This window comes from Pseudorca crassidens, chromosome 15 (genome assembly GCF_039906515.1).
Source record: "Pseudorca crassidens isolate mPseCra1 chromosome 15, mPseCra1.hap1, whole genome shotgun sequence".
Classification (NCBI taxonomy): Eukaryota; Metazoa; Chordata; class Mammalia; order Artiodactyla; family Delphinidae; genus Pseudorca; species Pseudorca crassidens.
Window position 1 is genome coordinate 38670589 of NC_090310.1, and position 27962 is coordinate 38698550.

Sequence of the window (27962 nt, forward strand, 5' to 3'; positions counted from 1 at the left end):
ATAAATTACACCTCAATAAAGCTGATTAAAAGGGAAAGAGGCTGACAACAGCCGAGGCTGGCCAAGATGTAGAGCCACAGAACTCTATGTGTTGCCGGTAGGGACTCAAAATGAAAGGTCACTTCAGGACCCAGTCTGACCACTCCCTGTACGGGAAGCAGACACACACATGGCCAGCAACTCCACTCCCAGAGACACGTACACATGAGGATTTGTGCGTTTGAATGTCTCATGTCACTGAACCAGACACTTACAAAAGGGCCAACATGATAAATGTGTATTTCACCACAAAAAAAATATTTCTTTTTAATTTTGAAGGATTTGTACAAGAATGTTCATAGCAGCATCATTCACAGTAGCCAAAATCAGGAAACCCAAACCGTATTGATAGGTAAATGGACAAACAAACTGGGTGCCTGCGTGCACAGGAGTGCCACCAGGGATAGGACGGCACTCGCTGCAGTATGCGAATGTGAATGGACTTGCTGAGCTGAACGAGCAGATGAGAAAGGCCATGCTGTATGGTTCCACTTACAGGAAGTGCTGGCAAAAGGAACATAGAGGCACAAGAAGCAGGCCAGTGGGGACCCGAAGGGGCACGAGAGAATCACATTTAACGTGCTGACCACGCGGACGTTCTAGGGACAAGGACGATCTGCTGGCTCCAGCACCTGCCCTTCTCCAGACGGGGTCGGCACCACGGGTGCATGTGCCAGCCTGCCGCCAGGGCTGCTCAGGAACAGAGAGGACACAGAGGCACCTCATACAATTCAAGACGTCCTTGTATGCTGGCACATGGGATGGGGAGCAGCTCGAGGGCGGTTTGTGGGCTGGTTTCCTCAATGCCTTAAAAACCACACCAGACCAAACCAAAGCAAAAGCTTTCTGCCGTCCATAAAGAGCAAGCACACTTCGCACACAACACCTGGCGAAACACGGAACATTATAAAAACAAACAAACACAACTACTCATAACCCCAAAACTCAAAGGTTACCATTAACATTCTCCTAGATTTCACTCGACGATTCTGTCCTTCATCTTACATACATTTATACACTATGTAATTCGACATGCTTTTTTTCCCCACTTAACAAGATAACAGAGAGATTTCCCCATATCATTGAATATTCATTAAATATTGTTCCAAACCAGCATTTTTAAAGGCCCTATAATATCTCACTCTACAGATATACCATATGTCCCCTGCCAGACCCCTGGGCTGCTTCAAGTTTTTCATTTTTATTAAAAAAAAAAAAAAAAGGGTTTCCCTGGTGGCACAGTGGTTGAGAGTCCGCCTGTCGATGCAGGGGACACGGGTTCGTGCCCCGGTCTGGGATGATCCCACATGCCGCGGAGCGGCTGGGCCCGTGAGCCATGGCCGCTGAGGCTGCGCATCCAGAGCCTGTGCTCTGCAGCGGGAGAGGCCACAACAGTGAGAGGCCCGTGTACTGCAAAAAAAAAAAAAGCCTTGCTTTTCTCCACTTGTGTCCCCTTATGTTCCCTAGGATAGACTCTTGATCACTTGGTGGAAAGGGAAGTGTCTCACAGCTTCGGACACAGGCTGCTGAGTCCCCCGGCAAGATGGCCAGCGCCATCAGACTTGCTCTGTGAGGAGCTCCCGGGTGAATGTTCCATCCTGCTGGATTTTAAGGTTAAACATCTTCCATGTATTCTTCACCAGGACCTCCTCTCTGAAGGGTCTACGTGTTGCCAAGTGACTTGAAGTATGGAAGATACTCCCAGCAATGACAACACAATCAAGCTGTTCCTGCTTGTTGAGGGGCCTCATCGCTGCCGACTGGGACCCAACCTGTGTGCGCAAAACTGTGCGCATGTGTGTGCCTGCACATGTGTATGCCTGTGCATGTGTGAGCCAGTGAGCATGGGCCGCGCTGAAAGGGGCCTCTGCCGGCCACGCCGCACCGGAGCCCGTGCTCAGGGACACACCTCCTCCTGCCCCAACTACGTCAGCAGGAAAATCAGACTCAGCTCCCAACACACTCCAGCAGTTTGAGGACTAACAACATCGGACTCAGGAAGAGAGAGAGGCCTAAACAAGGGGAAGCAGAGATCAATGCAAAACAACTGGCTAAAACTAGGGGACTGCTATAAGCCACACCAGCCCAGGGCTTAGGAGGCAATGGCCAACAGCGGCAGGTGGGCAAAGTGGCCAGGCAACGCTGCTGCCGAGTTGGAGCTCCCAAATCCTCCGTGGTGGCTTCTGGACCTAAACACAGACCCTCAGCACCCTGTTAGACATCTCCGTGTTCCAAGGCTGCACAAAGCATCTTATGTCCCTGTTATCAGCCCTCCCAGCAAGATGTTGCACAGACCTCATCTGCAGGCACCCACCCTACCTCTGCCCAGGTGATGGACAACCACTGTCCAGGAAGGTGCAGGCCGGCGACAGCTCAGCTTACTCCCTCAAGAACCGCTTCAGTCCCAGTGCATCTGCCCAACCCCAGGGACCACAGTGCTGCGCTCTGATTCACAGGACACACCGGGTGGCCTCCTGGGCTCACAAACATGTGTTTATCACCAGCCAAGACCTTTGCCCAGGGGTGACACTGACTCCCTCGCCCAGACCTGGCACCTGGCTGCCTGTGGAGAGCCGGTCCATGTCCAGGGCTCGGGCCGTCTCCACTCTGTTCTTCCTCTCTGGGGATGGGGGCTTCCTCTCTGTATGCTGGCCTCCTGACACCACACCCTCTGCACTCCTTGGCTAAACCTTGGTTAGACTCCTCCTCACTTTCCTTCCCTCCTCACGATTCTGGAAGCCTGTCTGCCAAGCAGCCCTCCTCCTGTGTGAACAGCTTCCCTCTTCTGCGTTCTAGCCAAAGGGCCGTGAAGAGCCGAGGCTGCCTGATCACGCCCCACCGCCTCCATCAGCATCAGTTTACCCCGTTACCTCTGTTCCCCTATCCCTCCTCTACCTTCTGAAAGACATATGTCCACAGCCAACGAGGTCCTGGACATTCTGACCTCCGCAGAAGAAAATCGTGCAGCACTGTGGACACCGGAGTCTGTCCGTCACTATCAGACCCCAATCATGACCGGAAAACCTAGGTTACCACCTTACCCTCAGAGTTCAAGTTCACTTTATTCACTTTTATTTCCCAGCTCATTCCCAAAGGACTTAAACGGCCCACCTTCCCACACTAAGGGTGACCCCGCACACCCGGTTTTGGCGCGGACGGCCCCATCTCGGTCTCTGATGCCTGCACTCAGTCCCAACACCCTTCTCCCGAGTGCCCAGGGCAGTAAATCCAGGCCCACCCGCCATCTCTCCCTCCCTTCGCGCATTCCTTTTGCAGCTCGCTCCAAGCAAGGGTGCCGGACACTGAGACCTTCCCCACTTTCTCCAAGCGCCTGATGGACGACGCCCTGACTGATGTGGCCCCAGGCCCCACGACACCCTGTAAGCGGCGTGTCCCCACACTAGATGCTCCCCGCTCCCCGGCCTGGCTGCAACCCTGCCTCCTCCTCCTCCTCCCCCACCCAGGCCCAGACCAGGTAAGTGGCCAGCTCTTCACGGACCAGCCACCATGCACCTTGCCAATTCCAATTCAAAGAGAACAGGGGCCAAAAGTGCCCCAGGACCCTTCCCACCTGCTTCCCCACCCCCTCTTAGGATTTCCTTCCTGAAACACACTTCTACCTGGTTCATCATCCAAGCCACAAACACTCTTGCTGATGCAAACAATGATATCATGTGTGCACGACACAACACAGCAGCGTTGCTAGGACCACGCAACCCCTCGAGGGAGACCAGCTCTGCGCTGCCCGCGCCTGCCACTGAAGCCTTCGCTGTCCTCTGCTCAAACTTACGGCATGTGCTGAAAGCTGGGGAAAGTCTTTCTAAAACTGAAAATATTCTAGCTACACACTTAACTATTACCTGAAAATCTAGAAAAAGCCATGCCTATCCAAATTACAAATCAACGTAACTAGCATAATCCAAAGCAGGTACCAAAATCCATCCCTCAAAGCCTGCCATCCTCTTGGGTAGGGTAGGTTGGTCTTTACACCACATGTAGCATGTGAGTACCTCCCACAAAGGGGCAGAGTAGAGGAATCCCGCCAGGCGTGCAGATGGGTCTACGTGTGACCCTGGCTTCCAGAAACTTCTCTGGAAACTGGTGGTTTGCTGTCCTGGTTAGTGGCTGACCCTGGGCACTCTTGGGGCTCTGCTCTGCTGGTACACCCAGGAGAGAGGCAGGCAGAGCAGGAGCACTGCAGTGAAGTTAGAACAAATGGGCCTTGGTGACTGGTCCCAGGCCCCAGAGCAGAGGGAGGGGCCCCAGGACCTGGGACAGAAATGCCAGGAGGGCAAGAAAGTGCAGGGAGAAAAGAAAGAGCTCAGCTTGGGATGCACTGAGGACAGGAAGCGCTGGAGGGGAGGGTTGTGGTCATCAGAGAGAGGAGCCAGGCCCAGGCCCAGGGTGGAGGCGAGGGTAAGGGCCCAAGAGTGAGTGGTGAGAAGGGGTCACCCCCGCAACCACAGTGCCGGGGCTCCTGGCAGCCAGACTTTAACTGGGGGCGCTCAGCGACCAGCTGCCCAGCGCTGCCTGAGCCTCGGTTCTTCACCTATAAAATGGGAGGATACTGGTGTCTCATCCAGGGTGGTGGGGAGGAAAGGATGAGGAGTGCCTGGCACACATCACATTTGGGCCCACACCTCACCTCAGAATCTCGCACCTCCCAGAGGAAAGGCAAACCCAAAAAAACCACCCAGAAAAATGGGTGAGATCCAGACACCGGCACCCAGGCAAGCACAGAGAAAGAGAAGGGACTGGGAGGGGTTGTGTGGTGACCATCAGCACAGGGGTGCCACACCAAGCTGCTCCCTGCACCTCCCGTGTGCAGCTCTCAAGCTCGCACTGGGGACAAAGCAGTGGAGAAAACACCAGGCGTGCACAGTCCAGCACGAGAGCATCTGAAGATGCAGTTTCCCTTAGCTCTTCACTGAGGACAGAAACCAACTTACAGCCAGAGAAACACCTGGAACTGTCCAGGGACATGGTGACGCACTGGCACGCTGGGGCGCAGGCACACAGCATCGCTGGGTCCCAGAAACAGAAACAGCCAGCAGGCCCCACAGGTTCAGGGAAGACCTCCACACTGGCCATGCTTTGTGCACACCCGTCACAGTCATGCTGATCCTCCGGCCATCAGACCTCCTTCCTTCCTTCCTTCCCCCACGCCCTGGGCTCAAAGGAGGCGAGCTCCCACCAACACTGACCCCGAGGAGTGGACAGCGAGGATGGAGTTATGCCCACTCTCTAGCCTTCCAGGACGTGGGCACATCAACCACGATGTGTTTTCCTGTAGGCCCCCAACCCTCCATGTGAAGACTCTTGGGAACCAGGGTACGGAGAATGGAATTGCCTTAACCGAGGCTGTTCACCGCCCTCGGTAGAGTGGGAAGGGCCCAAGCATGGCAGCAGAACACTTCCCGAGCTCCGGGGCGCACCCGGAATGCAGCCTCGGTGCCAACACTAGCCTGGCGCCCCAAGGGCCCACCAGCATGGAGCAGAGTCTGGCGCTGCGCTGGGGAGAAGCTGCTTCCAGAGCCTGGCCCTCCCTCCTGCCAGCTTCCACCATGCAGACTCCTGCTGCCCATGCTCTGAGCCTAACTAGTCAGCGGCCGGCCCTCAGGAGCCTTAGCAACGCCGCCGCCGCCACCGCTGCCAAGTCCTGACGCGGGTACAGACCCCTCCCCTCAGACCACTACTGGGTATTAAGAGAAAGGAAATCAGAGCTCCCCAGGGGAGCGAGCTGATGCCCTGACCGAAAGGACTGTCTAAGAGGGGGCTCTCCTCACCGGTCTGGCAGACGGCCGTCCCGCTGGCCCAGGTCACTGTGAGTCCCTCCGTCTCCACCACCTCAGGCAGGCCTCAGCCCTGCTTCGGTCAACGTGTCACAGGAAGTGCGGCAACACATCACCCCCTGACAGCGGGGACAGGAGACGGGTCCCCCTCTCCACCTGTGGCTGTGTGTCCCCAAGCACTCGCTGCACCCGGCTAGAGGACCCTCGGAAGCAGTGATCACGTCCTGGGAAACCGCTGCCGCCCTGACGGAGCCCAGGCCCTCACGCTCTGCCGGACACACACCGCCAGCTTCCTGGGCGCGGGGCTCTGGGAAGCAACAGCACCTCTGGGGAGGCAACTAAAGCGCCCACCATCTGCATCTGGAGGAACACCTGGCAGTGGCGGTGAAGGGGCTGGCTCAGCCCCGGAGACCTCCCGCTTTCCCTCCCGCCCCTAAAACGAACCCAGGGCCCTGCTTTCCTGGCCTTCGCTGGGGCTGGGAGCATGTGCTCGGGGAGGCGGCACAGCCCCCAGCAGGAAGGGTGCTCGGCCAGCCCAGGTAACCCCACGACCCTAACGAGTCCTAAAACGAAAGGGTGGGAAAGCAGCGCCCACACTCTCGGCCGCTACAGGCAAGCAGTTTAGCAAACAGTCGCCGCTCGCGGTGGTCAGGCGGGACCGACAACAGCCCAAGACACAAAGCCACAAAGGGTGTGCAGAATGAGGACGCCAAGAAGCAGAATTCGTCAGGAAAGACAGCCCAGCCAGGAGCACGAAGGTCCTCGGGGAGGGAGGGCCCGTGAGCCTGGGAGGGGCCGCAGGGCAGGGGTACCGGCCACAGGGCCGCACTGGTCCCTTCAACCGCGGAAGCTGAGGAGAGCTCAGGCAGGTGCCAGTGACGGGTATTTGCTGTGTATTTTGGCCACACGTCCAGAAATCTGGAGAGAACATTTAATCCCGTCAGGAACGGTTATCTTCCTCCAGCACAAGGCATTGATGCTCTGAGCCCTGAGCCAACGGCTTGCCTTTGAGTACACCCAGGTATGCACACCTGGTGCGGACCCGCGACCAAAGAAAAGCCCTTCTTCCTCTGGAGGCCCGCGGCCAAATCTCCGCCCCCAAAGACGCTGCGGGCCCCAGAGGGGTCGCTGCTCCCCCGGCCCCCGCCCGGCCCCGGCTCGAGACCAGGCGGACGGCAGGTCGCCGGGCGGTGCCAGGTGCGCGCAGCGGCCCGCCGGCCGGCCTTACCATTACTGTAGGCGTACGGGGACTCGGCTGCGCCGTCCTGCAGGCTCTCCAGGATCTCACCCTTGCCCACGTCGCTGTCGCCCACCAGCAGGAACTTGAGCAGGTAGTCGTAGCTCTTGACCGGGCTGCCCTGCGTCCCCATCGTCGCTCACGCGCGCGCAGGCCTCGCCCGCATGCCCACTGCGCCGCGGAGCCCGGCGGCGGAGGCCTCCGACCGACCTGCGGGCGCCGACGCGGGTAAGCGGGGCCGGCGGACGGCGAGGCCGCCCCGCCCGCACCTGTTCCACCGCCCCCGCCTGGACTCTTCTTACTCAGCCTCAGCGCCGCCGCCGCCGCCCCGCCGCTTCCCGCACAGCGCCGCGCAGACCCGCCGCTCCGCCCCGCCCCACGCGCCGCCATTGGCCGCCTGCCACCTCCTTTCCCGCGACCATTGGCCGTTGCCCACGTCCGTCAGCACCACTAGCGCCCCAGCCCCTCCCCGCTACCCAGACTTCGCTGCGAGACCTCCGCTCGCCCCGCCCCGTCACCGCCCCGCCACCACACTGTTGCCATAGGTCACCCACTGCCCCCCTTCCCGCGGCCATTGGCCCGTGCGCACGTCCATCAAACATGCCCCGCCCCCACCGCTTCCCACGCAGCTCAGCGAAGCCTCCGGTTGCCCCGTCCCATCGTCGCCCCGCCCCTCCTTCCAGCCGTCGCCATTGGCCCTTCGCCTCCCGCTTTCCAAGAAACAGTGGTCCGCCTCCACGTCCGTCACAGCACTACCGCCCCCGTCGCTTCCCGCAGAGCATCCCAGACTCACCAGCAACCCTGCCCACTGCCCCCGCAACTCCTCACGGCCCTCGCCCGCCCCCTCCCCTTCGCCATTGGCCACCGCTGCCGATCTTCCCAGAGCCACTGGACCGTCCGCACGTCGATCACAGCCCTTTAAGCCCGCCCTGCTCACCCCGAGCTTCCCGCTCCCTTCCGAGACGCTCACCAATCAGGAACTTGGAACTCCAGGTTGTTTGCATACGCCCCCTTCCTTCCGCAGACGGAGCAGGATGGTGGCGGTCCCCGAGTTGAGGTGACGCGGCTGGGTCCAGCAATACTGAACCCCCTAGAAAGCTGTGGCCGCTGCTCCCACAGAGACCCCGGAGAGGACAGCGGGGCCCACCCAGAACAGCGCTCTCGGAAGCCGCTGTCCCGCGGCGGGGGCGCGGCGAGGGCGCGGCAGGGCGTGGCGGGATGAAGGCGGTCAATCGGCGCTCGGGGTGGCCGAGGAGGCGGGACTTCCGTTCCTGCATGGGGGGCGGGGCCGAGGGGCGGTGGGGTAAGGTGGGGGTGGACGCGGAGGGGGGGCGCAGGTGGCGGCGGGGTGACGCATGTGTGCTGGCGGGGGCGTAGGGTCCCCAGCTCGGCGGCTCTGCTCTGGCCCCTCGTCTGCCCCTCCCTTGGGCAAGACCTGCAGGTGACAGCGGGGCTCCGAAAGCCCAACGCTGCGGAACGTCGGGGTCAGTGGGCTGGTGGTCCTCCAGCTCCAGAGACGACGGCAGCACCGGCTCTGAGCCTCCTACCCGGGGAAGAATCGGGGTCAGGTCAAGTGGAGGACCCAGGAGGGCCCAGGAAGAGGGTCAGGGCGTGAGGCTCTGAGGCTTGACCAGGGGCACTCGAGGAGCAAGTGACTTTGGGGTTGTTTACAGAATGGGTGGGTTATGAAAAGCGTATGAAGTCGTGCGAAGATACAGTTTTACTCTGCAAGATGGAAAGTGAAGCAAAGTAATACTCTTTTCATATTAGATTGGCAATGTCGCATGTGGGCCAGGATGTGGGGAACAGCTCTCTGGGAGGTTGGTTGAACAGCCTAATAATTCCATATCTCACTGAGCCTGGAGAAATTCTCAGAAATTAGCTGAAAGAATTTCACTGTAGCGCTGTGGTGATGGTGAAAGTAGTGAAGCCATCTGGAGCCCCCGATAGGGTGCCATTAAATCAACCAGGTTCACGCAGCCCCTTCGATGAACAAGGTAAGATGCAGGCAATACTGACCTGAGAAGACAAGTAAGCAAATGATAGTACAGTATATTCAGTGTAACTTCAACGATTATGCTTTAAAAACTTAGTTCATTTCATTCTAGATTTACATATAGCAAAATGTAATGTATGCACAGGATAAAACCTGGAATGATGCTCACCAAATGGATAGCATCGTTTCCTTTGGGGTTGGAGGTGGAGAGTGACGTTCTCGTCATTGATAACATTTTCACGAGAACATATTCACATATGACATGTAATTGACAACTAGTAAGTCAAAAAGTTCAGCATAAAAGTACCATACAATGCAGCAATTCGTCTCCTAGAGGAATGAAAATATACACTTAAACAAAAACTTGTGCATGAATATTCACAGCAGCATTACTCACAATAGCCAAAAGGTGGAAACAACTCAAACATCCATCAACAAATCAATGGATAAACAAAATGTGGCCTATCCGCACAATGGATTTTCATCCATAAAAAGGAATAAAGTGCTGATACCTGCTACATTTCATTTATGTGAAACTTCCAGAATAGGCAAATCCACAGAAAGTAAATTAGTGGTTGCCAGCGCCTGGGGGAGGGGAAAATGGTGAGTAACTGCTTAGTGGTACCCTGTTTCCCTTTGGGGTGATGAAAATGTTCTAAAATTGGTGATGGTTACACTACTTGATAAAATTATTAAAAATCCTTGAATTGCACACTTGAAATGGGTGAATTTTATAATATGTAAAATATGCTTCAATGAAGCTGTTAAAAATAATAAATCAATCAAAAGGATACATTGTCCAAGCTGAGCCACTAGACTCAGCTGGACGAGGCACTGAGGGTGCATGCTAGGGAGAGGCCACGTGTGGGTTGGGGCTCCCTAAAAAGCAGATTTGTGCAGAGAGAACAAGCACATCATCATAGTGACCAGGCCCCGAGGGCTGCACCAAGGACAGCTGGGCTGGCACATCTGTCCAGCAGGCGAGAAACAGGGCAGCAAGAACTCCTCCCAAGGGATCACTGAGCCTGGGCTGTGCCTCCAGCAGCAGGTGGTCTTCATAGAGAGCAGACCCCTGCATGGGCAGGGCACAACACCGAGTGACCACCCCCCACAAGCTGCAGATAACCCTCATTGGGCAGTGAGCCATGTGGACTCTGCTGTTTCACTTTGGTGGGGTGCCCGGGGAGGCTTCCTGAGGAGCTGGTCCCTCTGTTGGGTGGGCAGCAAGCACCTGGGCCTTTCTCACCTGCCTTCAGGGAGAGGCTCTCCTGGTATCCTCCTGGCCCTCTGGGACATTCAAGAGCAGAGGCTGGCCAGGGATGGGCGAGGCCACCTGCTCATTCGTAATCCACAGAGTGGCCAAACCCTGGATGATGGCTTACAGCAGACATGGCCCCCAGCGTGTACAGAAAGGGCACATGGGGCTTCCCTGGTGGCGCAGTGGTTGAGAATCTGCCTGCCAATGCAGGGGACACGGGTTCGAGTCCTGGTCTGGGAAGATCCCACATGCCGCGGAGCAACTAGGCCCGTGAGCCACAACTACTGAGCCTGGGCAATGAAGAGTGGCCCCCGCTTGCCGCAACTGGAGAAAGCCCTCGCACAGAAATGAAGACCCAACACAGCCAAAAATAAATAAATATATTTATTAAAAAAAAAAAAAAAAGAGAAAGGGCACATGCACCCACAGCACAGTGTTTACAGAAACGACAGCCAGTGGGCAGAGTCTTGTTAGCCTTCAGCTGGTGGGGGCGGGGAGCTGAGTCCCCACCACCTGCCACCCCCCAACCACGGCCAAGGCGGCCTCTTTGGCAGAGGTCACTACACCCAAGCTGGAGCCCGCCTCAGCCTGGCTTTGCCTACTCCCTGCTTTGAAGTCACTGAGGCCCCTCTCTGGGGCTGGAAGCCATGTGGGGCTGACATGTCCTCGGTTTCTGAGGCTGCCCAGAAGGGATGGGGGGTGAGAAACTATTATCATTCCACTTTGCAGAGAATTTAAACCAAAAGCACCCTTTGTACATCAGGACTTCCCCCGAAGGGGCTCCAGCAGCTGTAGGCCCCGCTGCCTGGTTCTCCATCACCAGGGACGAAGTGAGGCCAGCTGGGTCCTTCCCAGCACAGCTTGTGCAGCAGGCGTGACCATCCCTAGAACCTGTCCACGGAGTCTGATCCTGGGAGCAAGACTCAGTAACCTTTCAGGTGCTTCCTGTCCTCCTGATTTACTGGTTTCCTGTGCTGCTCCGGTTCCCTCTGACCTCCGACTTCCCAACCTCAGAGCAGAAAGGCACCGCAGGAACCCACAGGGTCTGGGGCAGTGGGGCCCAGTCAAGGGAGGGATGGCTGGAGGGGTGCCATTCCCTGCTGTCCAGGAGGCCCTGTGGGTGGAGGAGCCGGCCTCCAACGTAGCTGCATGCCCTTCTGCAAGGATGCCCTGGGACCCACTAAGTGCCAGGCCTGGCCCAGGGGACCTTGGAGGAACCTCAGGCCAAGGACAAAGCAGCCCAGAACAGCCCTCCGATCGCAGGTCCTGGGTCAGCCCTGCGAGGCGCCCAGGTGTTGGGTGGTCGAGGGTAACTCTGAGTCCCTCTGGAGGCCCCAGAGGTGTCTGGTGAAGAGCCCTGACAGTCTCCCCTGCAGTTCCCACACCCACTGGCTCCGAGTGAGGATGGGGGCCAGGCCTCCAGACTCAGCCTCTGTCCAGGAGGGAACAAACAAGTGGTCTGGGGTGCCTCCTTCCCCCCACTCCAGGATACCCAAAGCTGTCCACTCAGAAGGGCCTGGGGACCACCCATTGGGGCAAACAGACCTTGGCCCTGGTGCCCTAGGAGCTCTCACACAAGTGTCAGTTACTTGACCCCCAGTCCAGGCCTGCTGCCAGGAGAGGCCCCACTCAAGTCCTACAGGCAGAGGGCGTGGAAAGCTGTGTGTACCCAGCAAGAATCAATGGTGGACGCTGCCAGCTAGTGGGCCAGAGGGGGAGGAGGGACAGGACGGTCACGTGGTCGAAAATATCTCTGTACTAATCACTTGTTATGTAAAAGGGAGAGTAGCTTTGCAGAGAACCTGGTGGGTCAGGTTGACGTCACTGGTTTGGGCAGACACAGTGTTCCTCCCAAGGCAATGCCTGAGAAGGACACAGCGGCATTTACATGTTCACACTAAGAGCACAGGAACTGAATCTCAGAATCATCAGATGAACCCCACATAGGGACAGGCTACCAAGTGACTGGCTGGATCTTTGAGGACCCCAGTGCTGGGAAAGGCAGAGACGGGCTGTGGGGTGGCTGAGGGCAAAGGGTTCTTGAGACTGGCGCCCAGGAGCATGGGAAGCAAGGTGGCCCCACCCATGCTCCTTGCCGTGCCCTGGTTACACAGGTCAGTCCTTGGCTTTACAAGATATACACTGGGCATCTTAGGAGCACAATTGGGGCAACTGATGACCAGATGGTTTAGAAAAGTTAGAGCACGAGCACGAAAAAGCAGCTGTGGCAGAACATTAGCCCCAGGGAATTTGCTGAAGGTTGTGATGTGCTAGCTGTTTCTTTGAGTTGAAATCACATCAAAGTAAGTTTTCAAGGACAGGAGGGAGCTGGCGGGAGTGAACTATGTGGCTCAGACCGCTTGCTTCAGCAGCTCACCTCCCCTCTCTGAGCTTGTCTCCACACTGGAAGAGCACAGGGCCCTTCTCTGTGGGTGGCCGTGAGGACCTGTCTGGGAGGTGGTGGCCCCAGCTGAAAAGGGAATCATCCACTTTTCAGGGCAGCCTGAAGATCAGCCTCGGAGAAGTTGTAGGACAAGGCTCTGCCAGGTCAGCGTGGCAGGGGTGGTCAGAGCCCTGGGTTGAGGATGAGGGGCCACAGATGAAGGCTGTCCCTAGGCAAGGGCTGTACAGGTCCAGGGACGACACACAGGATAGGAGCAGCCTAGGACATGCAGGTGGCACGTCTTGGTGGCTGCTAGTGGCTGGAGTGACCACTGTTCCCTCGGCCAGCTCTGGTGCCAGGCCTGGGCTGGCCCTTGGGAGATGGGCAGGCAGCCCCACACCTGGCATGAGAGTGACAGCTGCCAGAAAAGGCCTGGAACACAGCCATCGCCGCCCAGCAGGCTGGGCAGAGCAGGGGAGAGAATTCAGCGGGAGGTGAGGCAGGCCCCATGGGCCATCTCTGTGTCTTGGCATCTAGTGACTGGGAAGGTGGCCCCAGAAATGCAGGTGATGGAGGCTCTTCTCAGCAGGCTCTGGGGTGTGGTCCTGCCCACCAGGAGCCATGTGGGGCCCTCTGCTGACCCTCAGTGGTGATGCAGGCCTGGCAGTTGCTGAGTGACCTCTTTGGGCTCCAACCCCCTTGCCTCCGTAGCCAGTACAGCAGGCACAGAGGAAGCCACCTGAGGGCCCCTGGAGGCTGCAGGTCAGGCAGAGTCCATCAGGGAGAGCCCCTTCCTGTGTGGAGTCCACAGGTTTCAGGTGGTGACAAATATATATATCAGAGCTCACCCCTGCTCCCAGAGAGGTCTGCACCCCTGCCCCCAGCCCTGCCCTGGGAGCTCCTCATGCCACGGCAAGGCCAAAACTGGAAAGCAAGTGGCCCTGGGTCCATCCATCCACACGAGGACATCTTCAAGAGGCCAGAGCCTACGTACACACACACCAGACCTGCAAAGAAGCCTGCTCTAGGGGACAGGGAGCCCAGTGCCCCGCAGCTTGGCAACAAACAGGAAACAGGCATGGTAATCATCTCAAGACAAAAAGTGGGGGCCAGCTGTCCCGCCACCCCAGGAGAAGGGGCGCCTCCCCAGACCCACTGCCCACGTGGTGATGGGAAGGCAGAGCGCACACTCCAAATATGTGGGAGGCTTTATTGTCCCAGCAGAAAAGACAGAGCCAGTACCCCTCCTGCCCGACCCTGGGCTGGTGGGGACTCCTCCAGGCCCCCTCCCACTGTGGCCCACAGCCAAGGAGCGTGGGTGGCAGAAGTGGACAGTCCCAAGTGCCTGGGATGGACAGAGAGCGCTGCCCCGCTGCCTACAGCATGAACATCTCCAACTCCACGATGACACACCGTATGTGACGCCAACCGCGTCTTGAGGCTTCCTCCCCCTGGGGATTCTGGGGCTCACACCCACACTCAGATTCTGCCTGTGGCCAGCAGGGAGATGCAGCCTGAGTGCTAGGACCCCTCCCTGGGGGCTGCAGGAGCATCTGCCCAGGAGAAGCCGGTGAGCGAGATGGAAGATTTGCAGGGGTACAGGGCAGGAACGGGGCAGCCGGGTGCGTGGGTCTTTGCTGACAGCTCCAGGCACCCCATGTGGCCTGGCTTCACACAGGGACACCCAAAGCCCTGAGGGCAGCTCCTCCTGCAGAGCAGTCTCTCCAGGAGCATCAACAAGTAAGCCCTATGTGAATCAGGGCATGAGGGGCGCTGCTGCCCAGGTTCCTAGAGCTGCTGGACTGCGCTGGGGTTCAGCAGTGGCTTGGATCCCCCAGACTGGCTGGCGGTGGCTCCACTGAGACAGCTGGAAGGCACTGGGGACCCAGGAGGGCATCCCCCAGAGAAGGAGATGCTTGGGGGCCAGAGTCTCAAGGACACTTGAGTGCACCCTGGGAAGGATCCCCTCCACCTCATGATAGGATGGGGCGCCAATGAGCAGCCAGAAAGACCTGCCAGCCCACCCCACTGGGAACGGGCATGGTGGGCAGAGGCAGGGCTCTGCACCCCCTCCTAGGGTCTGGGTATAGACTGGGGTGGGGGGCAGGACGGGGGTTCTGGATAGGCCTGGGGGGCCGGTGCGCACCAGGTTAACCGTGCCATCACAACAGGTCAGCAGGGGGTTCCCGAGGCAAATGTGCTGGTGCTGGAGCGTGGGCCGCTGGCCTGGCTGGCCGTTCCCGCATCCTCCTGCTCACTACTCCCACGACCTCAGAGACAGGAGGAGATGTGGCAGGCAGGGCCCCGGCAGGGCCTGCAGAGGCCCCAGGCAACCAGGGGCAGGAAGGCGAAGAGCAGGACCATGTGCTACCCTGACACCCTGGCAGGAGGTGGTGCTGGGCCAGCTGGTGGCCAGGGCCCCTCAGTCCTGCTTGTTCCCTCTCTGCCTCCAGGGGTAGATGAGCTCCCCGAAGAACAGCTTGCGGCACAGGGAACCCCAGGAGTGCTTGGGGTGGCAACCACAGGTGGGGAGGCGGTAGGTGTGCACCACGCGACTGTAGGGCAGGGGGTTTATCTGGAAGCACAAGGGCAGCGGTCAGCGGGACACAGCCCCCAACTCCCTGGGAGTCCAGCTCTCTAGGACCGGCAGGCCTGCGTGGGGGGTCCCTGGGCTGGACAACCATGGGGCAGGGCCAGCTCTGTGCCAGATGCGCTGTCACCTGGGGTACACGGGGGTCAGGGTGAGCGGCTTGGGAGGCAGGCTTGGGCCACGGTCAGGCGGGCTCCACTCTGGCCCGGCTGCGGGGCACCGACCCCTCCATTCCAGGACTCACTCAGCTCCCTGGAGCCTCCTCAAGTGGGACTCAGGACACTCCCGAGAAAACCACACAGGGCCCAGCTGCCTCAGCATCTGACTTCTCCCCTCAGGCCAACCGGACACCTGCATCCAGCAACACCGGCACCTGGCCTGCTCCCTCCCGCTAGACAGGCCCCAGACTGCTTAAGATAAAGGAGCTCAACAGAGTAGGCCTCAGGTGTGTCCTGAGGCCTTTGCCAAGTCTCTGCTATTCTGCCTGGAAGGAGAGGCCGGGGGCCCAGGGCAGGAGACAGGGATGCAGGCCCAGCAGGCAGGTGCCCTGGGTGGCTGAGGGTGTCTGGCACAGCATACGGGACCCCATATATGGGCCCTGCTGGGGGAGGTTCCAGGCACAGAGGTTCATGGTGCCCAGAGGCCTTGGGGGTGGGCGAGTCTCCCCCGGGCCCCACCCCTCAGCTTTGCTGGGCCCTCCTGCCTGCACCTCACCCAGGCCTGTGAGGCCCACACCCAGGGCGGCACAGAACATGCCTCAGAACATGGGTGGCCTCATGGCGGGCAACAGCATGAGGGCTGTGTGGAGGCCTTACCTGCATCAGGAGGCGGAGGGGCCTGCCAGTCTCGTGCTCCAAGACTCGGAACTTCACCCCGGCTGTAAGGAGAGCAAGGTCCCCGTGAGGGAGGGTGGCCTTCCAGGGCTCCCAGGGCCCTGCAGGCCGCCCCCACCAGCGCTCCTGCTCCGAGCGGCATTCCGAGGGCTACAGGCTGCCCGGGCAGCAGCTCGCCTCTCCAGCCCGTCCTTCCCATCTGCCTCCTTGAGCTGCAGCCTGGCCCTCGTCAGGGCCTCCTGCAGAACTGCACTGAGAGACCAAAGCTGCGGGTCTAGCAGGCGGGGAAAAGCGGGCAGGTTGTGCTGCTTTCTGAGTAGGACAGGGGTTTTCCCAGAGTGGACGAGGCACTTGCTGGGTGGTGGGCACCCTGCTGGCATCTCAGTGCCTTCCAACTGCTGTGTGCACGGCTAACTCAGGGACCCACCACACTCTGGCCTGCAGTGTGGGCTCTCAAGCCTGGGGATTCCCAAGGCGGAAGGTCTTGAAAGGAGAAACAGGAGCTAATTATCAATTGATGAAGAGGCCCCAAGGCAAACTCGGTGGAGAGAAGAGGCGGCATCTGTGGCCTTTTATGTCAAGTTAAAAGGACTCTGCTCTAGCTGTGAGCTGAGGGCTGGGAGAGGAAGGTGCCGGGTCCAGGCTCTCCACCTGCCTGCTTCCAGGCGTGCTGAAGTGTGGGTGGGGGCTGGGGGACCAGGGAGCATGGACAGCACTACACATGGGCCCCTGGCCTGGGCCACCTGGGGGTCTGTGGAGAACGTGGCTTGGAAAGAGGGTTTGAGGCCATCCAGCGGGCAGACTCAAGGCCCAAAGCCCAGGGAACATGCACATTCATGTCTTCTGACTCGGAACTGGCTGGGAGCAGCAGCCGTGAACTCTGGCGTGCGGCCGAGCTGCCATTTGCAAACTAGTCCAGGGGCTCCTGGGCATGCTGGTCAGCTCTGGGGCCGTGCCAGCAACTCCTCAAGTTTCCTGTTATGTTCAAAGCCCCTGAACCGGATGAGCCAACCCACAACTCAGTGACCAGTTGGGTCGGGCCTCCCTAGGCCTGCAGTGGGGACAGCCTCCTGTCAGGGGCATCTGGCCAACCCGTGGCTGGTGTCAGCATGCAAACAGGGGCATCACCTGCAGAGGGGATGACAGGAGCAGCTGAGCTGGTGCGTGTTGTCCCCGCAGGTGGTGGCCTGCTGGGGGCGGGGCGGGAGGCACGCCTGTCACACAGCTCTGGCCAGCCCGGCGTCCTCCACCCTGGCCGGTCCCCTCCAGGAGGAGAGGCACCAGCAGGCACACACAGCTCCACACAACCACACGAGACACGTCTTTTCTGAGCCACTTTCAGGCACCACCTACAGGACTACTGCAGACAGACCTCAGAGCAAACGTCCACACTCGTCACAGGGGAGGCTGAGGGCTGCCTATGTGGCCTCTGAACCTGAGGGCAGGGAGCCTCTCCCTCCAGCTCAGGCCCCGGGACCAGGTTCTTGTCCTCCCTGCCCGCCCCACACACGGCTGCATCCAGGGCCCGCAGGTGCGCCGCCTAGCCAGCATGCAGACCTACCTGCGAGCCTGTAGGGCCGGCAGAGCCGGAGGCCGAGTGAGTACAGTGGCAGGGAGTTGATGAGGTCCACAAGCAGATGGATCAGGCCCTGTACAGCGACCACCAGGAGCCGGAGCTGCATCACAGACAGTGCTTAGGGTCTCTGACCTGGGACTGTGGCCACAGCCACACTGCATGCCCCTGAGCAGAACAGCCTGACGGGTCCCAAGAGGAGGGCAGGGACCCCCGCCCTGAACCTGAGGCCTGAGCACAAGGAGGCAGGGAAGCCACAGGCTGGAGCGGTCTGCCCTGCTGCCAGGTCAGAGGAGGTGGTGCTCCAACCCAGGGAAACATGCCACTGGGCCCTCAGCCCAGCCACCCGGGGGCCACTCCCCTCCTGCTGTCTGTGCTCGCCTCCCCCATAACACGGGAGACCCCTGCCCTCTGTGAACCCAGATGCGTGTCCCAGAGCAGTAGTGGGTGGTGTCCCCCGCGGGTGGGACCCCTGCCTGTTCCAGGGCCAGCACACACTGCCCAGAGTCCAGAACAGCCACACCCCATGTGGCCGGCAGGGATGGACGACCTGCCCACAGCTGCTAGCAGTCACCACTCCAAGCACTGTGGGCTAGGTCCACTGGCCAGGTGACACGCCCAGCACCCCCATGGTACACAGCACTTGGCTCACCAGGGTGAACACCAAGTAGTACAGGGCCGTGGTGGGCAGAAGGAAGACCAGGATGGTGAACAGCAAGGTCCCGATGAACAGCTACAGGGAGAAAGGATGCCAGCATCAGCGACAGCCCTGCCAGCACTGGGCACACCCGATACCCATCCCACTAAATCCGTCCTGTAATTGAGCAGAGATGGAACGCCTGCCAGCTTCCTGAGACCACTTGGGGAAGCCCACTCAGGACAGCTCTCTCCAGTACTGGGAGGGACACCTGCCTCCAGACCCGGTGACACATGGGGTGACAGGGGTTGGGGAGACCAGCTGACAGGGTATACAGCCCGTACACTAAAGACAGGAGGGTGGTGAAAATTAGGCAGCAAAAAACGTGCCCTGGAAGGCAGCACTCAGGGTCCCTGTGTCAGGTCTGAGCAAGCTAATGGGACTAGCCAGAGCCAAGCCCTGTGCAAGGTCACCTTAAGCACCTGCAGCCCCGCAGCCTCCTGAGAGCAGGGTCCATCCCCGCCTGGGCAAGGTTCGCCCTGTCTGAGGTCCTGCATACACCCTACCCCTTGCAGCTCCCCATACACCCCGGAGCCCTGCAAAACAGGAGTGAGGCTGCCCCTTGTGGTGCCTGAGCAGTTGCACCGGCCCATCGGAAGGGGCAGCTGGACTGGAGCTGGAGCCGGTACCTGGTCCAGGTCATAGGAGCAGGAGTCCACGCGCTGGCGCAGAACATTCCACTTCTTCCCTCGGAACAGGCGCCAGAGTGAGGACAGGCCATGGATCTTCAGGCAGTATAGCCTGCAGGACGTGGTACCATCAGAGCTGGGCTGGTGACCCCATGCCCACCCGGCCCCGGAAGCCTGTCTGTGGTGCCCAGGGCTCGGGGGGCTGCACTGGGTCAGCCCGCAGGAGTGGGGGGGTGCACACCCACCTGGCGCCATAGACATAGAAGCAGTAGATGTGGAAGGTGAGGAGGGCTATGATGTCTGAGAGGATGGACAGGGCGACCGTCAGGCCCAGGCAGGCTGAGAGGCCCACATGCCACAGGATGCGCTCAATGAAGGGGGACATGAGGTGGATGTAGCCTGGTGGGATGGGGGTCAGCCTTGAGGGGGGAGCCCAGGGAGGTCCTGGTCCCCCCCAAGCCCACCATGAGGATGGCTGCCCCAAGCTTCTGGAAACTGTGAGTGGCCAGCACAGCATAGCAAGGCTCCACACATGGGATGCTGGGTCAACAGGAAGCAGAGACCAAGGGGACAGGGCCTGGCTGGGCCCCACTGCCCCCCCTCAGCCAGGGTCTATGTCCCCGGGGGCACGGGCTTCAGGAGCCAAAGTGCGGGTCAGTGGGGCTGGGTGAAACCCCGAGGCGGCCCGCCTGACTGGCACTCACTGATCCACAGGTGGATGTGGTACAGGAAGAAGCGGCCCAGCACCTGGTCCAGCGCCCGGTTCATCTTGAGCCCAGCGGGTGCGCCCATCAGCCACTGTAGCAGATGCTGGAGCTCCTCGGCCACGTGCTGCGAGGACACATGAGGGCCACACCGTCCATCAACTGGCCCCACCCCAGTTACCCATCTGGGTGACCCTGAGTGAGAGTGAGGGGGTCAAGCCCATCAGGGGCCCCCGTAGAAGGCGGGCAGGGAGGAGGTGGGTGCTGGAGGGTCCCGCAGAGGGAAGAACAATGTCAAGTGAGGACCAGAGATAGCACAGGGACCCTCACAAGCAAGCAGGGAGGCCAACTACTGTCCTGGCTGCCCCAGGAGGAAAGCTGTGCCAGCCCTGGGAGGCAGGCCTGCAGGACTCCTGGCCTCATCGCCAACACTGAGGCCACAGGACCGACATCCCTGCCCCAGAGTCTGCCACCTCCCTCCCACGTACCAATGCAGGCCTTTCCCAACCCTGGGTGAAGGCCTCTGCCGTGTCAGGAGCAGTGAGAAGGGGAACAGAATGTTCTTTATAAATAGACCTTATTTAATATTTAAAGGATAAGAGCTTGGCGTCAGGAAGAGGCTTTCATTTTTAAATTAAATATTTATATTTCTGAGCAATTTTGCAAAAGGGAGGCCTAGGATGAAGCTGGCCAAAAGGCAGAGCACCCTCCTGCCTCCTGGGCCAGGCTTCCCTGAGAAGCTATGGGACTCTTGGCCTGTAGGGGCTCCTGCCTGCAGGGTCCTGGCCTGGCCACAAGCAGGCCCAGTGCACACTTGTGCCTGGACGCTGATGACAGCAGGCAGCAGCTGAGTCCACAAGGACCTCGCAGCCAGGCCGCAGCGGCTCTACCACACCCAGGGCCAGGAGCCCCACAGAGGCCTGGGCAGAGGGGGAGGGGGGGTGGGGCACTGAGGGACCAGAGGGGCTGCCCTAGGCAAGAAGACAATCTCCCAATAGAAGTGACAGGGCCTCTGAAGGAGGCAAAGAAGATGAAGGCTCAGAGCCAGCACGGACAGACAGTGGGAGGATGACTGTGGAAGGGAGAGGAGGCTGGGGCGGTGCCCAGGCCCTGGGAACGGCGCACAGACTGTGCAGGGCAAGTTCAGGAGCACAGCCGATGAGCTGGTGCCTCTGGCTCTCAGCATGGGAGATGCAGAACTGGTGCAGGCATCAGGGTGGGAGGCTGAGCTCGACCACACAGACACCGGCACGCACACAAGGTCTCTGTGATGCTGACTGTGCAGAGCGCCCAGGCCAAAAGTGAGCCACCCCGAAGAACCAGGAGAGCAGAAATGGTCATGCACGGTGGGGAGGCAATGGGGATGCCATGACACTGAGCCTGGCAGGGAGGTGGCTCCCCCTAAAAGTCTCCAACACAAGGGGGCTCCAGACAGGCCACCTGCAGGAAGAGGCCAGGAGCTGGAGGGCCCAGGTCTACACAGCCCCACCTATTCTGTAAGACACAGCAGCTCCTAGGGGACTTGTCTGGGGTCAGGGGTGAGCTGCTCTGGCTGGCTGAGGGGGCTCTGCTGCCCCCAGGAAGGGTCCTGCCCCCCAACCCTGGGAAACAGGTGTTCAAGTACACCTCAACCAACTCACGTCAGCCACAGGGATGAGGGCATCAGCCAGCTGCCCGATGAGGTCCTTCCTGTGGAGCCAGGACAGCAACGTGAGGCCAAGGGCCACATCCAAGAGCACAGAGACAAGCATGTTGGCCTTCCTGGAAGGAGGGGTCCAACAGGAGCGAGTGGTGAGGGTGGCGTGGCCAGAAAGGGTCAGCTTGGGCAGGCCTGCTGTGGGGAAGGGGCTGGGCCCGTGGCGCGTCTGGCCACTGTGGAGGAGACCAGGGCAGGACCCGCACCTCATCAGCTGGGCGGGGTTCTTAGCCTTCCGGGTGCTGAAGATGAGTGTGAGCTGCTCCAGCCGGTGCCTGAGCTGCTCGCACGTGGAGAGTTTGCTCCAGATGAAGGACAGTGGCCACAGCTTGAACACCCTGCGGAGGAGGGGAGAAGGATGGACCTCCGGGTCTCTGGGGTTCTTCTGCCCACCAGGGAGGGAGGGCCGTCTCAGCCGTGGCCAATATCCCTCAACGTGCAGAGAGGAAGGGCCCTGGTCTCCCCAAATACCAGTAGCCACACTCCTGAACTCAGCGGGGCGGGGACACGGGGGGAGGACCCAGGTGGGCAGCCCAGCGGGGGTTGCGGTCACTCACAAACATCAACTGGGAACGCAAGGTGCTGACTCCAGGCACTGAAGCTGAGTGCCTGCCGGACGCGTGTCCGTGTCAAGGGTTTCAGCTGACCTGACTGCTCAACGAGAATTATCTCTCACGCAGCAAAGAAAGAACCAGACACTTCACAGACATGAAGGCATTGAGGGGAGATGTTCTCAAGCAAAGGTGGACAAAGCGTCCAATGGCAACTCAGAGCCTAGCTCCCACCCAGAGCCCCACTGCCGGCAGGAGGGACCTAAAGGGCTCGTGCAAAGTGCAGAGCCGCCAGATGATCACGCTCAGGCCCTCGGGAGGAAGGAGGTCTTGACCTTGAAGGTTTGAAGCTTCTGTCCTCAGCCAAGCCACTCTGACCCAATTCCAAGAGTGAAGTGTGGTCTGCACTGCACCCCCCATTCCAGTCCAGTGGAAGGCAGCCTCGCATGGGCTGCAGAGACCCCCATGCAGGGTCTCCCCGAGGTTCAGACCAGCCCTGGGCAGCACCTGCACCTGCCCTGGGCAGCAACAGCCATGCCCCACATGGACGTCACAGGGCTCCTGACCTCCGCCAACAGCCAGCACCTGCCTACCTAAGGGGCCGATCGGGATTCGGGGCACTCAAGCGGTTCATAACCTTTCTTGCTTTCTTTGAGAGCTGACAAAAGGAATTTCTCTTCCCAAAGTTGCACCCAGGCCCAGACACACTTTCACACGATTCATTCCAAGGGGCTGTGAAGCTCTGAAACCCACCGCTCAGGACAGGATACCCAGCAGCCCCCACAGCCCAAGGTGGTGTGCACACGTAGCTGCTGGGGTCTCTCTGCAGGGACAGGCCCGAGCACTCCCAGAGCCCCTGGTGAGCCGGCGAGGCCAGTCCCCAAACCTGACAGTCGAAACCCTGGACCTCAGGATGCAGCACAGTTGTCCCATACCAGGTGGTACCACCAGGGAGGTGGCTTCTCATAGAGAGAGGGTCCTGTGGCTAACTCGCCAGAACACCCACGTGCTGCCCCAGCATCCTCAGGGCCCCCAGGGGCTTTTACAAATCCCTTGACCAGGCCCGCAGCCAGGAGTGTTCCGGTAATTCTAGAGAGCGGCCCAGGCTGGGGACCACGCCCCCAGCCCCACAGACAGCAAGTGGATGCTGTCCCACAGCCTCCCAGGGCTGCCTCTCCTGCGAGGTCGGGGTCAGGGAAGCAGGTGGGCCTGTGGGTCTGCAGGACAAGCAACTTGCCAGCAAGGCAAACAGTGGCCGCTGCGCGGCAACAACCCGGTCTGTTCATCATCTAATTCTCCTTTCAGGGACCTGAGCTGTCTGAGGGTCACCATGTATCCCTACTCAGTGTGTCCCACGCAACCACAGGGGCTTCCAGGAAGCCTAGCTTTGCCACAGGAGCGAGGGACACCAGAACAGAAACCACCACTAGGGTATCCTCTGAGCTACAGTGCGGAGGGAGCGTGGGATGAGAGCAGGGGTGCAGGGGGCAGCGGTAAGCTTCAGAAGGGCCATCTGGGCCTCCATGATCCCTGCACACCAAGGGGTGGGCCTAGGCCTCAGGGGCCCAACTCTCCCTTGCCTGGCCAAGGGGCACCTACCGACAGGAGCTGGCAGCTGAGATGAGAGACAGCAGGCAGGCCAGAAACAGGCAGACGGGCCCTGCTGCCCACTTGGCCAGCTCCACGAGGATGCTAGCCTCCATGCCCTCCGACTGCCAGTGGCTCAGCCGCACGGGGCCCTCATCGAACCGGTCACTTTGGAAGAGTGCCTCGCTACGCGCCACTGTGTCAAAGACAGCAGCCAGGCCCCCCGCGCTGGCTGTGGTGTCCCCAGCCTGGGGGTCGGGCAGGGCCGTGGGCGGGTGCAGTTGGGACAGCAGCACCTTGCGCTGGTCGTAGAAAATAAGCATGACCTGGTCCTCGCCGGAGGCGGCAGGGGAGGCGGGCCCCCGCCAGTGGGTGGCCTTGCAGCTCCAGGACTTGCTGCCTCTCTCCCGGCATAGCTGGAACCAGGGCTTGTGGGAGAAGATGGCGCCCAGGCCCTCCAGGAAGTGGCCCAGGCTCTCCTCCAGCTCTTGCCGGCGGTGGCACCAGGTGCCCAGCACAGTCACGCCCACCTGACTGGCCTGCTGCACCTGGGCCAGGAGCTCTTTGACCTGGACGGGGATGAAGGGGAAGTGCACCACAGCCAGGACCACGGCACTGCTCTGCTCCGGGACCCACCGTCCAACCAGGAGGCCGCTGTCCGCCGAGGCACAGCACGTGGGGAAGAAGGCCTTGAGCACCATGCCGGGGCCTCTGGAAGAGAGGAGGGGCTCAGCTCAGAGCTGCTGCCGGTGCCACTGTGCCCCGAGGACCCGGGGTGGCTGGCAGTGCCAGGGCTGCAGGTCCTGGCCAACAGGTGGCCCTGACAGACACATCCACGTGGCCACTGGGCCCATAGGTGGGGGCAACCAGCTTTGGGTCTGGTCACGAGGCTGGCAGGGGGGCCCAGCTGTCCATCTCTGCCCCTGGCTGCTGTGAGTACAGGCCCAGGCCACTCCCATTCCTACCCTGAGGCAGGGCAACGCTTCCCCACTCCAGACACAGGCAGGCTGATACAGGTGAGGTCACGTGACCTGCTCAGCACCACTCACAGGCTGTGCCGGGGTGAGCACAAGGGTTTAATTTTTGTTTTTAGGGAACTGATTAGTTTCTGATGTGTAGCACATGGAAAAATCTACAATCTCATTAACAATTAAAGTAATTTAAATTAAAAATCTAACAAACCGTGATTTACTTACTAAGCTAGCAAGAATAAAGATGAACATTTAAACAAATTGCCGCTGAGCTGAGGGAAATCAGATGCGTCCACACCGCTGGCAGCTGTGGGCATTGGTACAGGTGCACCAGAAGATGCCTGGGGACATGCCTGGTGCCAAAGCCCACCTCCCTTCCCAGTGAGCCCCCTGGGGGAGCCTTGGTGCTCAGGGAACAGGTTCAGCTCCATGGGGCTTCTGCATCTATCCCAACCCTCCAGCCTGCGGCTGTGCCCATCCTTCCCTGGGAGCCCCATCCTCTTGTCACAGCTGAGCACCTCCTTCAGGACTACCTATTCCCGCAACCAGGCAGTGTTCTAGAAATGGGGGTGGGAGAAGTTCTTCAGCCCTGGAGAATGGCTGAGGGGACACCAGCCTTCCCAGGACCTCTGAGCAGCAATAACATCCCCAAGCAGCTGCAATTCCTGAATCCTGTGGGACTGTGAGCCCTGCCTTGCACAGGAGTCAGCTCACTGCGGATGTGGATCCTCAGTAAGAAACTCATTTCCCACCTGAGCCCTCCTAGACAGGGCCTGACGGGCAGGAGGTTCACCTTGGTGAGGGTTCACCTTGGAGCTCGCCCTTTCCTAGACACTAACGACCCCACTGTGTCAGCACAAAGGGCAGAGAAGCTGCCCTGAGCTAAGACCCCCAAGTTGGAGATACACCTGAGGGAGGGACACAGGCCTCAGACTGAGCCTGGTCCTCCAGGCCCCAGTGCTCAACAGGCCCTTGGAGAGAGGGGGAGAGAGGGGGAGAGAGAGGGACACACATGTTGGGGAGGTGCGACATTGAGGGAGCCCTTTCCTGAGGATCAGGGGGGCTGTGGGAGGAGCCTCAAATGCCCAGGGCTTAAGAGGCAACTGGTAGGACTTCCATGGTGGCACAGTGGTTAAGAATCCGTCTGCCAATGCAGGGGACACGGGTTCGAGCCCTGGTCTGGGAAGATCCCACATGCCGCGGAGCAACTAGGCCCGTGTGTCACAACTACTGAAGCCTGCGCGCCTAGAGCCCATGCTCTGCAACAAGAGACGCCACTGCAGTGAGAAGCCCACACACCACAATGAAGAGTAGCCCCCACTCGCTGCAACTAGAGAAAGTCCACCCACAGCAACGAAGACCCAACGTAGCCAAAAAATAAATAAATTAAAAAAAAAAAAAAGGCAACTTGGTGAAGCCGCTTTCCTCCCCTGCAGTCCAGAGTGGGGCTGGAGGGGCGAGGCTTCTCCCACCTGTGGGTTTTGACTGAAAAGCATCCCTCTGAGTCCAGCAGCAGCTGGACTCCCAAATACCCCTCCCCCCCAGAGACCAGAGAGGGCAGGCAACATGGGTGTCAGCAGGGGAAAGCCTGGAGCCCAAAGGCAGCCCTGGGGCTAAGTTCCTGTGGCCATCAGCAAGGGCATCAAGGACCACCTTGTCTTCCTGACACTTCTGCACGGGCATCGTGAGAGACACAGAGCAATTCTGCCTGTGAGGATCCCAGTACATCTCGCTTGGTGACCACCACAGGGGACCAGCCATCATGGTCCAAGCCTCTCAGCACCAGCCTGTCGGGACCCACCAGCTCAGCCAAATGGCACAATCACACCCTGCTCAGGGACTTCTTTCACAGGAGCTAAGGAAAACTGCCCAGAGCTACTGTCAGAAAATAAACACAACTGGCCTAACACTGAGCAGATGCTCTGGGCGAAGCTGGTTACACGGTGGGTTCACTTTCAGAAAATTCACTGAGCTGTACACATACGATCTGTGCACTTTCTTTGTGTGTTTTATGCTTCATCTACAAAGTTTACCTTGAAAAAAAAAAGCTCCTCATGTCTGGGGAAGAGCGGAGGGCAGAGGTTGGTGTTCCCATCTATGGGGTAGTGAGAGAGAACTCTTAAATCACGGGGTAAGTTCCCATCCCCACCACTACCTCAGCCTCTGGGAGTGACCAACACAAAGAAGTCTGCTCAGATCAGACAGCCAGGAAAAGATGAAAGAGGAGGCAATCGATAGCAGAGGTGCAGATGGGAGAAAGCGGGGCAGTAACACGCAGCCGTGTGCATCTTTAAAGACTGTGATAAAAACAAGGGCACAGGCCTGGGAAAGCTGCCTCTGTTATGAATGACACCTGGTTCCCTGTGACCCAGCCCAATTCCAGATCAGTCAGGGCATGCAGTCACTAGAACGACCCTCCCCGCATAACCTGAACTCAACCATCTACCTTGTGAAGTGGACATCCTGTCATCCTCCACAAGACCTGATTCAGAGCAAAAGCCCAGTTATGACTGGCCAGGGACATCTAAATGGCTAAAACCATCCTCTGCGGAGCCTCCTGGTCACTGCTCCTCAGTAGCTCACAAGAATTCATTGTTACTCCATGTGTTTGTGTTTAAAAAACAACAGGCATTCAGTAAAGAATGCTCTTCCCCACAGGCTCTGGTTTTTGCCCTGTACTGCAGTCAGGAACAACTGTAAAGCTCTGACAGCCAGTTCCATTGACCATGAATGCCCTTCCAAAGGGTCCACAGAGGGACCCGGGTTGGGGTGGGCCAGAGGGAACCGGCCGGCCGCCCTTCACCCCACAGGGCGGGGGTCCAGACTCCCCGCCAGGGCATCCACGCGGCCCGTGGGGCTGGGAGGGCGGGCTTCTGCAGGGGCTGGCGGGTCCTCACTGCCCTCCCAAGTCTCAGGCCCACCCTGGCCGGCGGCCGGCGGCGTCCCCATTTTACAGATGAGGAAATAGAGGCTCCGAGAGGCAAAAGGCCTGCGCCGCCTCCGGGAGGAGGCTCCGGAGACCCTCGGGCTCCCGGCCCTGCTTCCGCGGCCGCCGCGGCAAGAGTCGGGGCCCACAGCCCGGCGGGGTCGGCTCCCCAAGGTCGCGCCGCAAGGACGCCGGCCCGCCCCTCGATTGCTCACCGGCTGCTCCCCGGGTCCGCGCCCTCAGCTGACGGGGTCGGGGTGGGGTTGGGGACCGCGTCGGGCGGGCCCGGGCGGTCAACAGCACTCGCCGCCCCCAGCCCCGCCTCGGCGGCGCCGCGAGACACGAGCCCCATTTCCGTCCGCTCCCGGCGTTGCCGCGCGACGGTCCGGCCCCAAAGGCACCCGGGCTGCCCTCCGGCCCTCGCCCGAGCGTTCCGTGCACGCAACGTTCCGGTCGCCAGAGCCGGTGGCCTGTGCGCGCAGCGCCCTTGTCTCTACCGC

At 59.8% G+C, this 27962-nt stretch overlaps 2 protein-coding genes across 7 annotated transcripts in view; both read right to left on the reverse strand.

Moving 5' to 3' along the window:
* The window catches only part of RAB40C (RAB40C, member RAS oncogene family), a 30723-nt gene extending 22378 nt beyond the window's left edge, over window positions 1–8345 (reverse strand). Inside the window, exons 1-2 of one of the 3 annotated variants that reach the window (XM_067707219.1) lie at window positions 7371–7473; window positions 7060–7278 (exon numbers count right to left, since the gene is read on the reverse strand). In XM_067707219.1, coding sequence (XP_067563320.1) covers window positions 7060–7062 — 3 coding nt within the window. In that variant the 5' untranslated portion in view covers window positions 7063–7278; window positions 7371–7473. The other 2 variants (XM_067707220.1, XM_067707221.1) reach the window with 2 other exon arrangements.
* Window positions 8346–8847: 502 nt separating this feature from the next.
* PIGQ (phosphatidylinositol glycan anchor biosynthesis class Q) lies at window positions 8848–27832 on the reverse strand. 4 transcript variants are annotated; one of them, XM_067707216.1, is made up of 12 exons: window positions 27678–27832; window positions 23578–24276; window positions 21634–21765; window positions 21372–21420; window positions 19732–19858; window positions 19273–19426; window positions 19028–19139; window positions 18354–18434; window positions 17689–17804; window positions 16556–16611; window positions 16111–16172; window positions 14979–15280 (listed from the first exon to the last, which is right to left on the reverse strand). In XM_067707216.1, the coding sequence occupies exons 1-12, from the start codon at window positions 27812–27814 to the stop codon at window positions 15128–15130; spliced, it is 1878 nt and encodes a 625-aa protein (XP_067563317.1). In that variant the 5' UTR covers window positions 27815–27832; the 3' UTR covers window positions 14979–15127. The 4 variants fall into 4 exon arrangements, with proteins under 4 accessions (XP_067563318.1, XP_067563317.1, XP_067563315.1 ...); XM_067707214.1 differs by having other exon boundaries at window positions 21372–21492; XM_067707217.1 differs by lacking the exons at window positions 14979–15280; window positions 16556–16611 and adding an exon at window positions 8848–9087 and having other exon boundaries at window positions 17690–17804; window positions 21372–21492.
* Window positions 27833–27962: the final 130 nt, after the last annotated feature.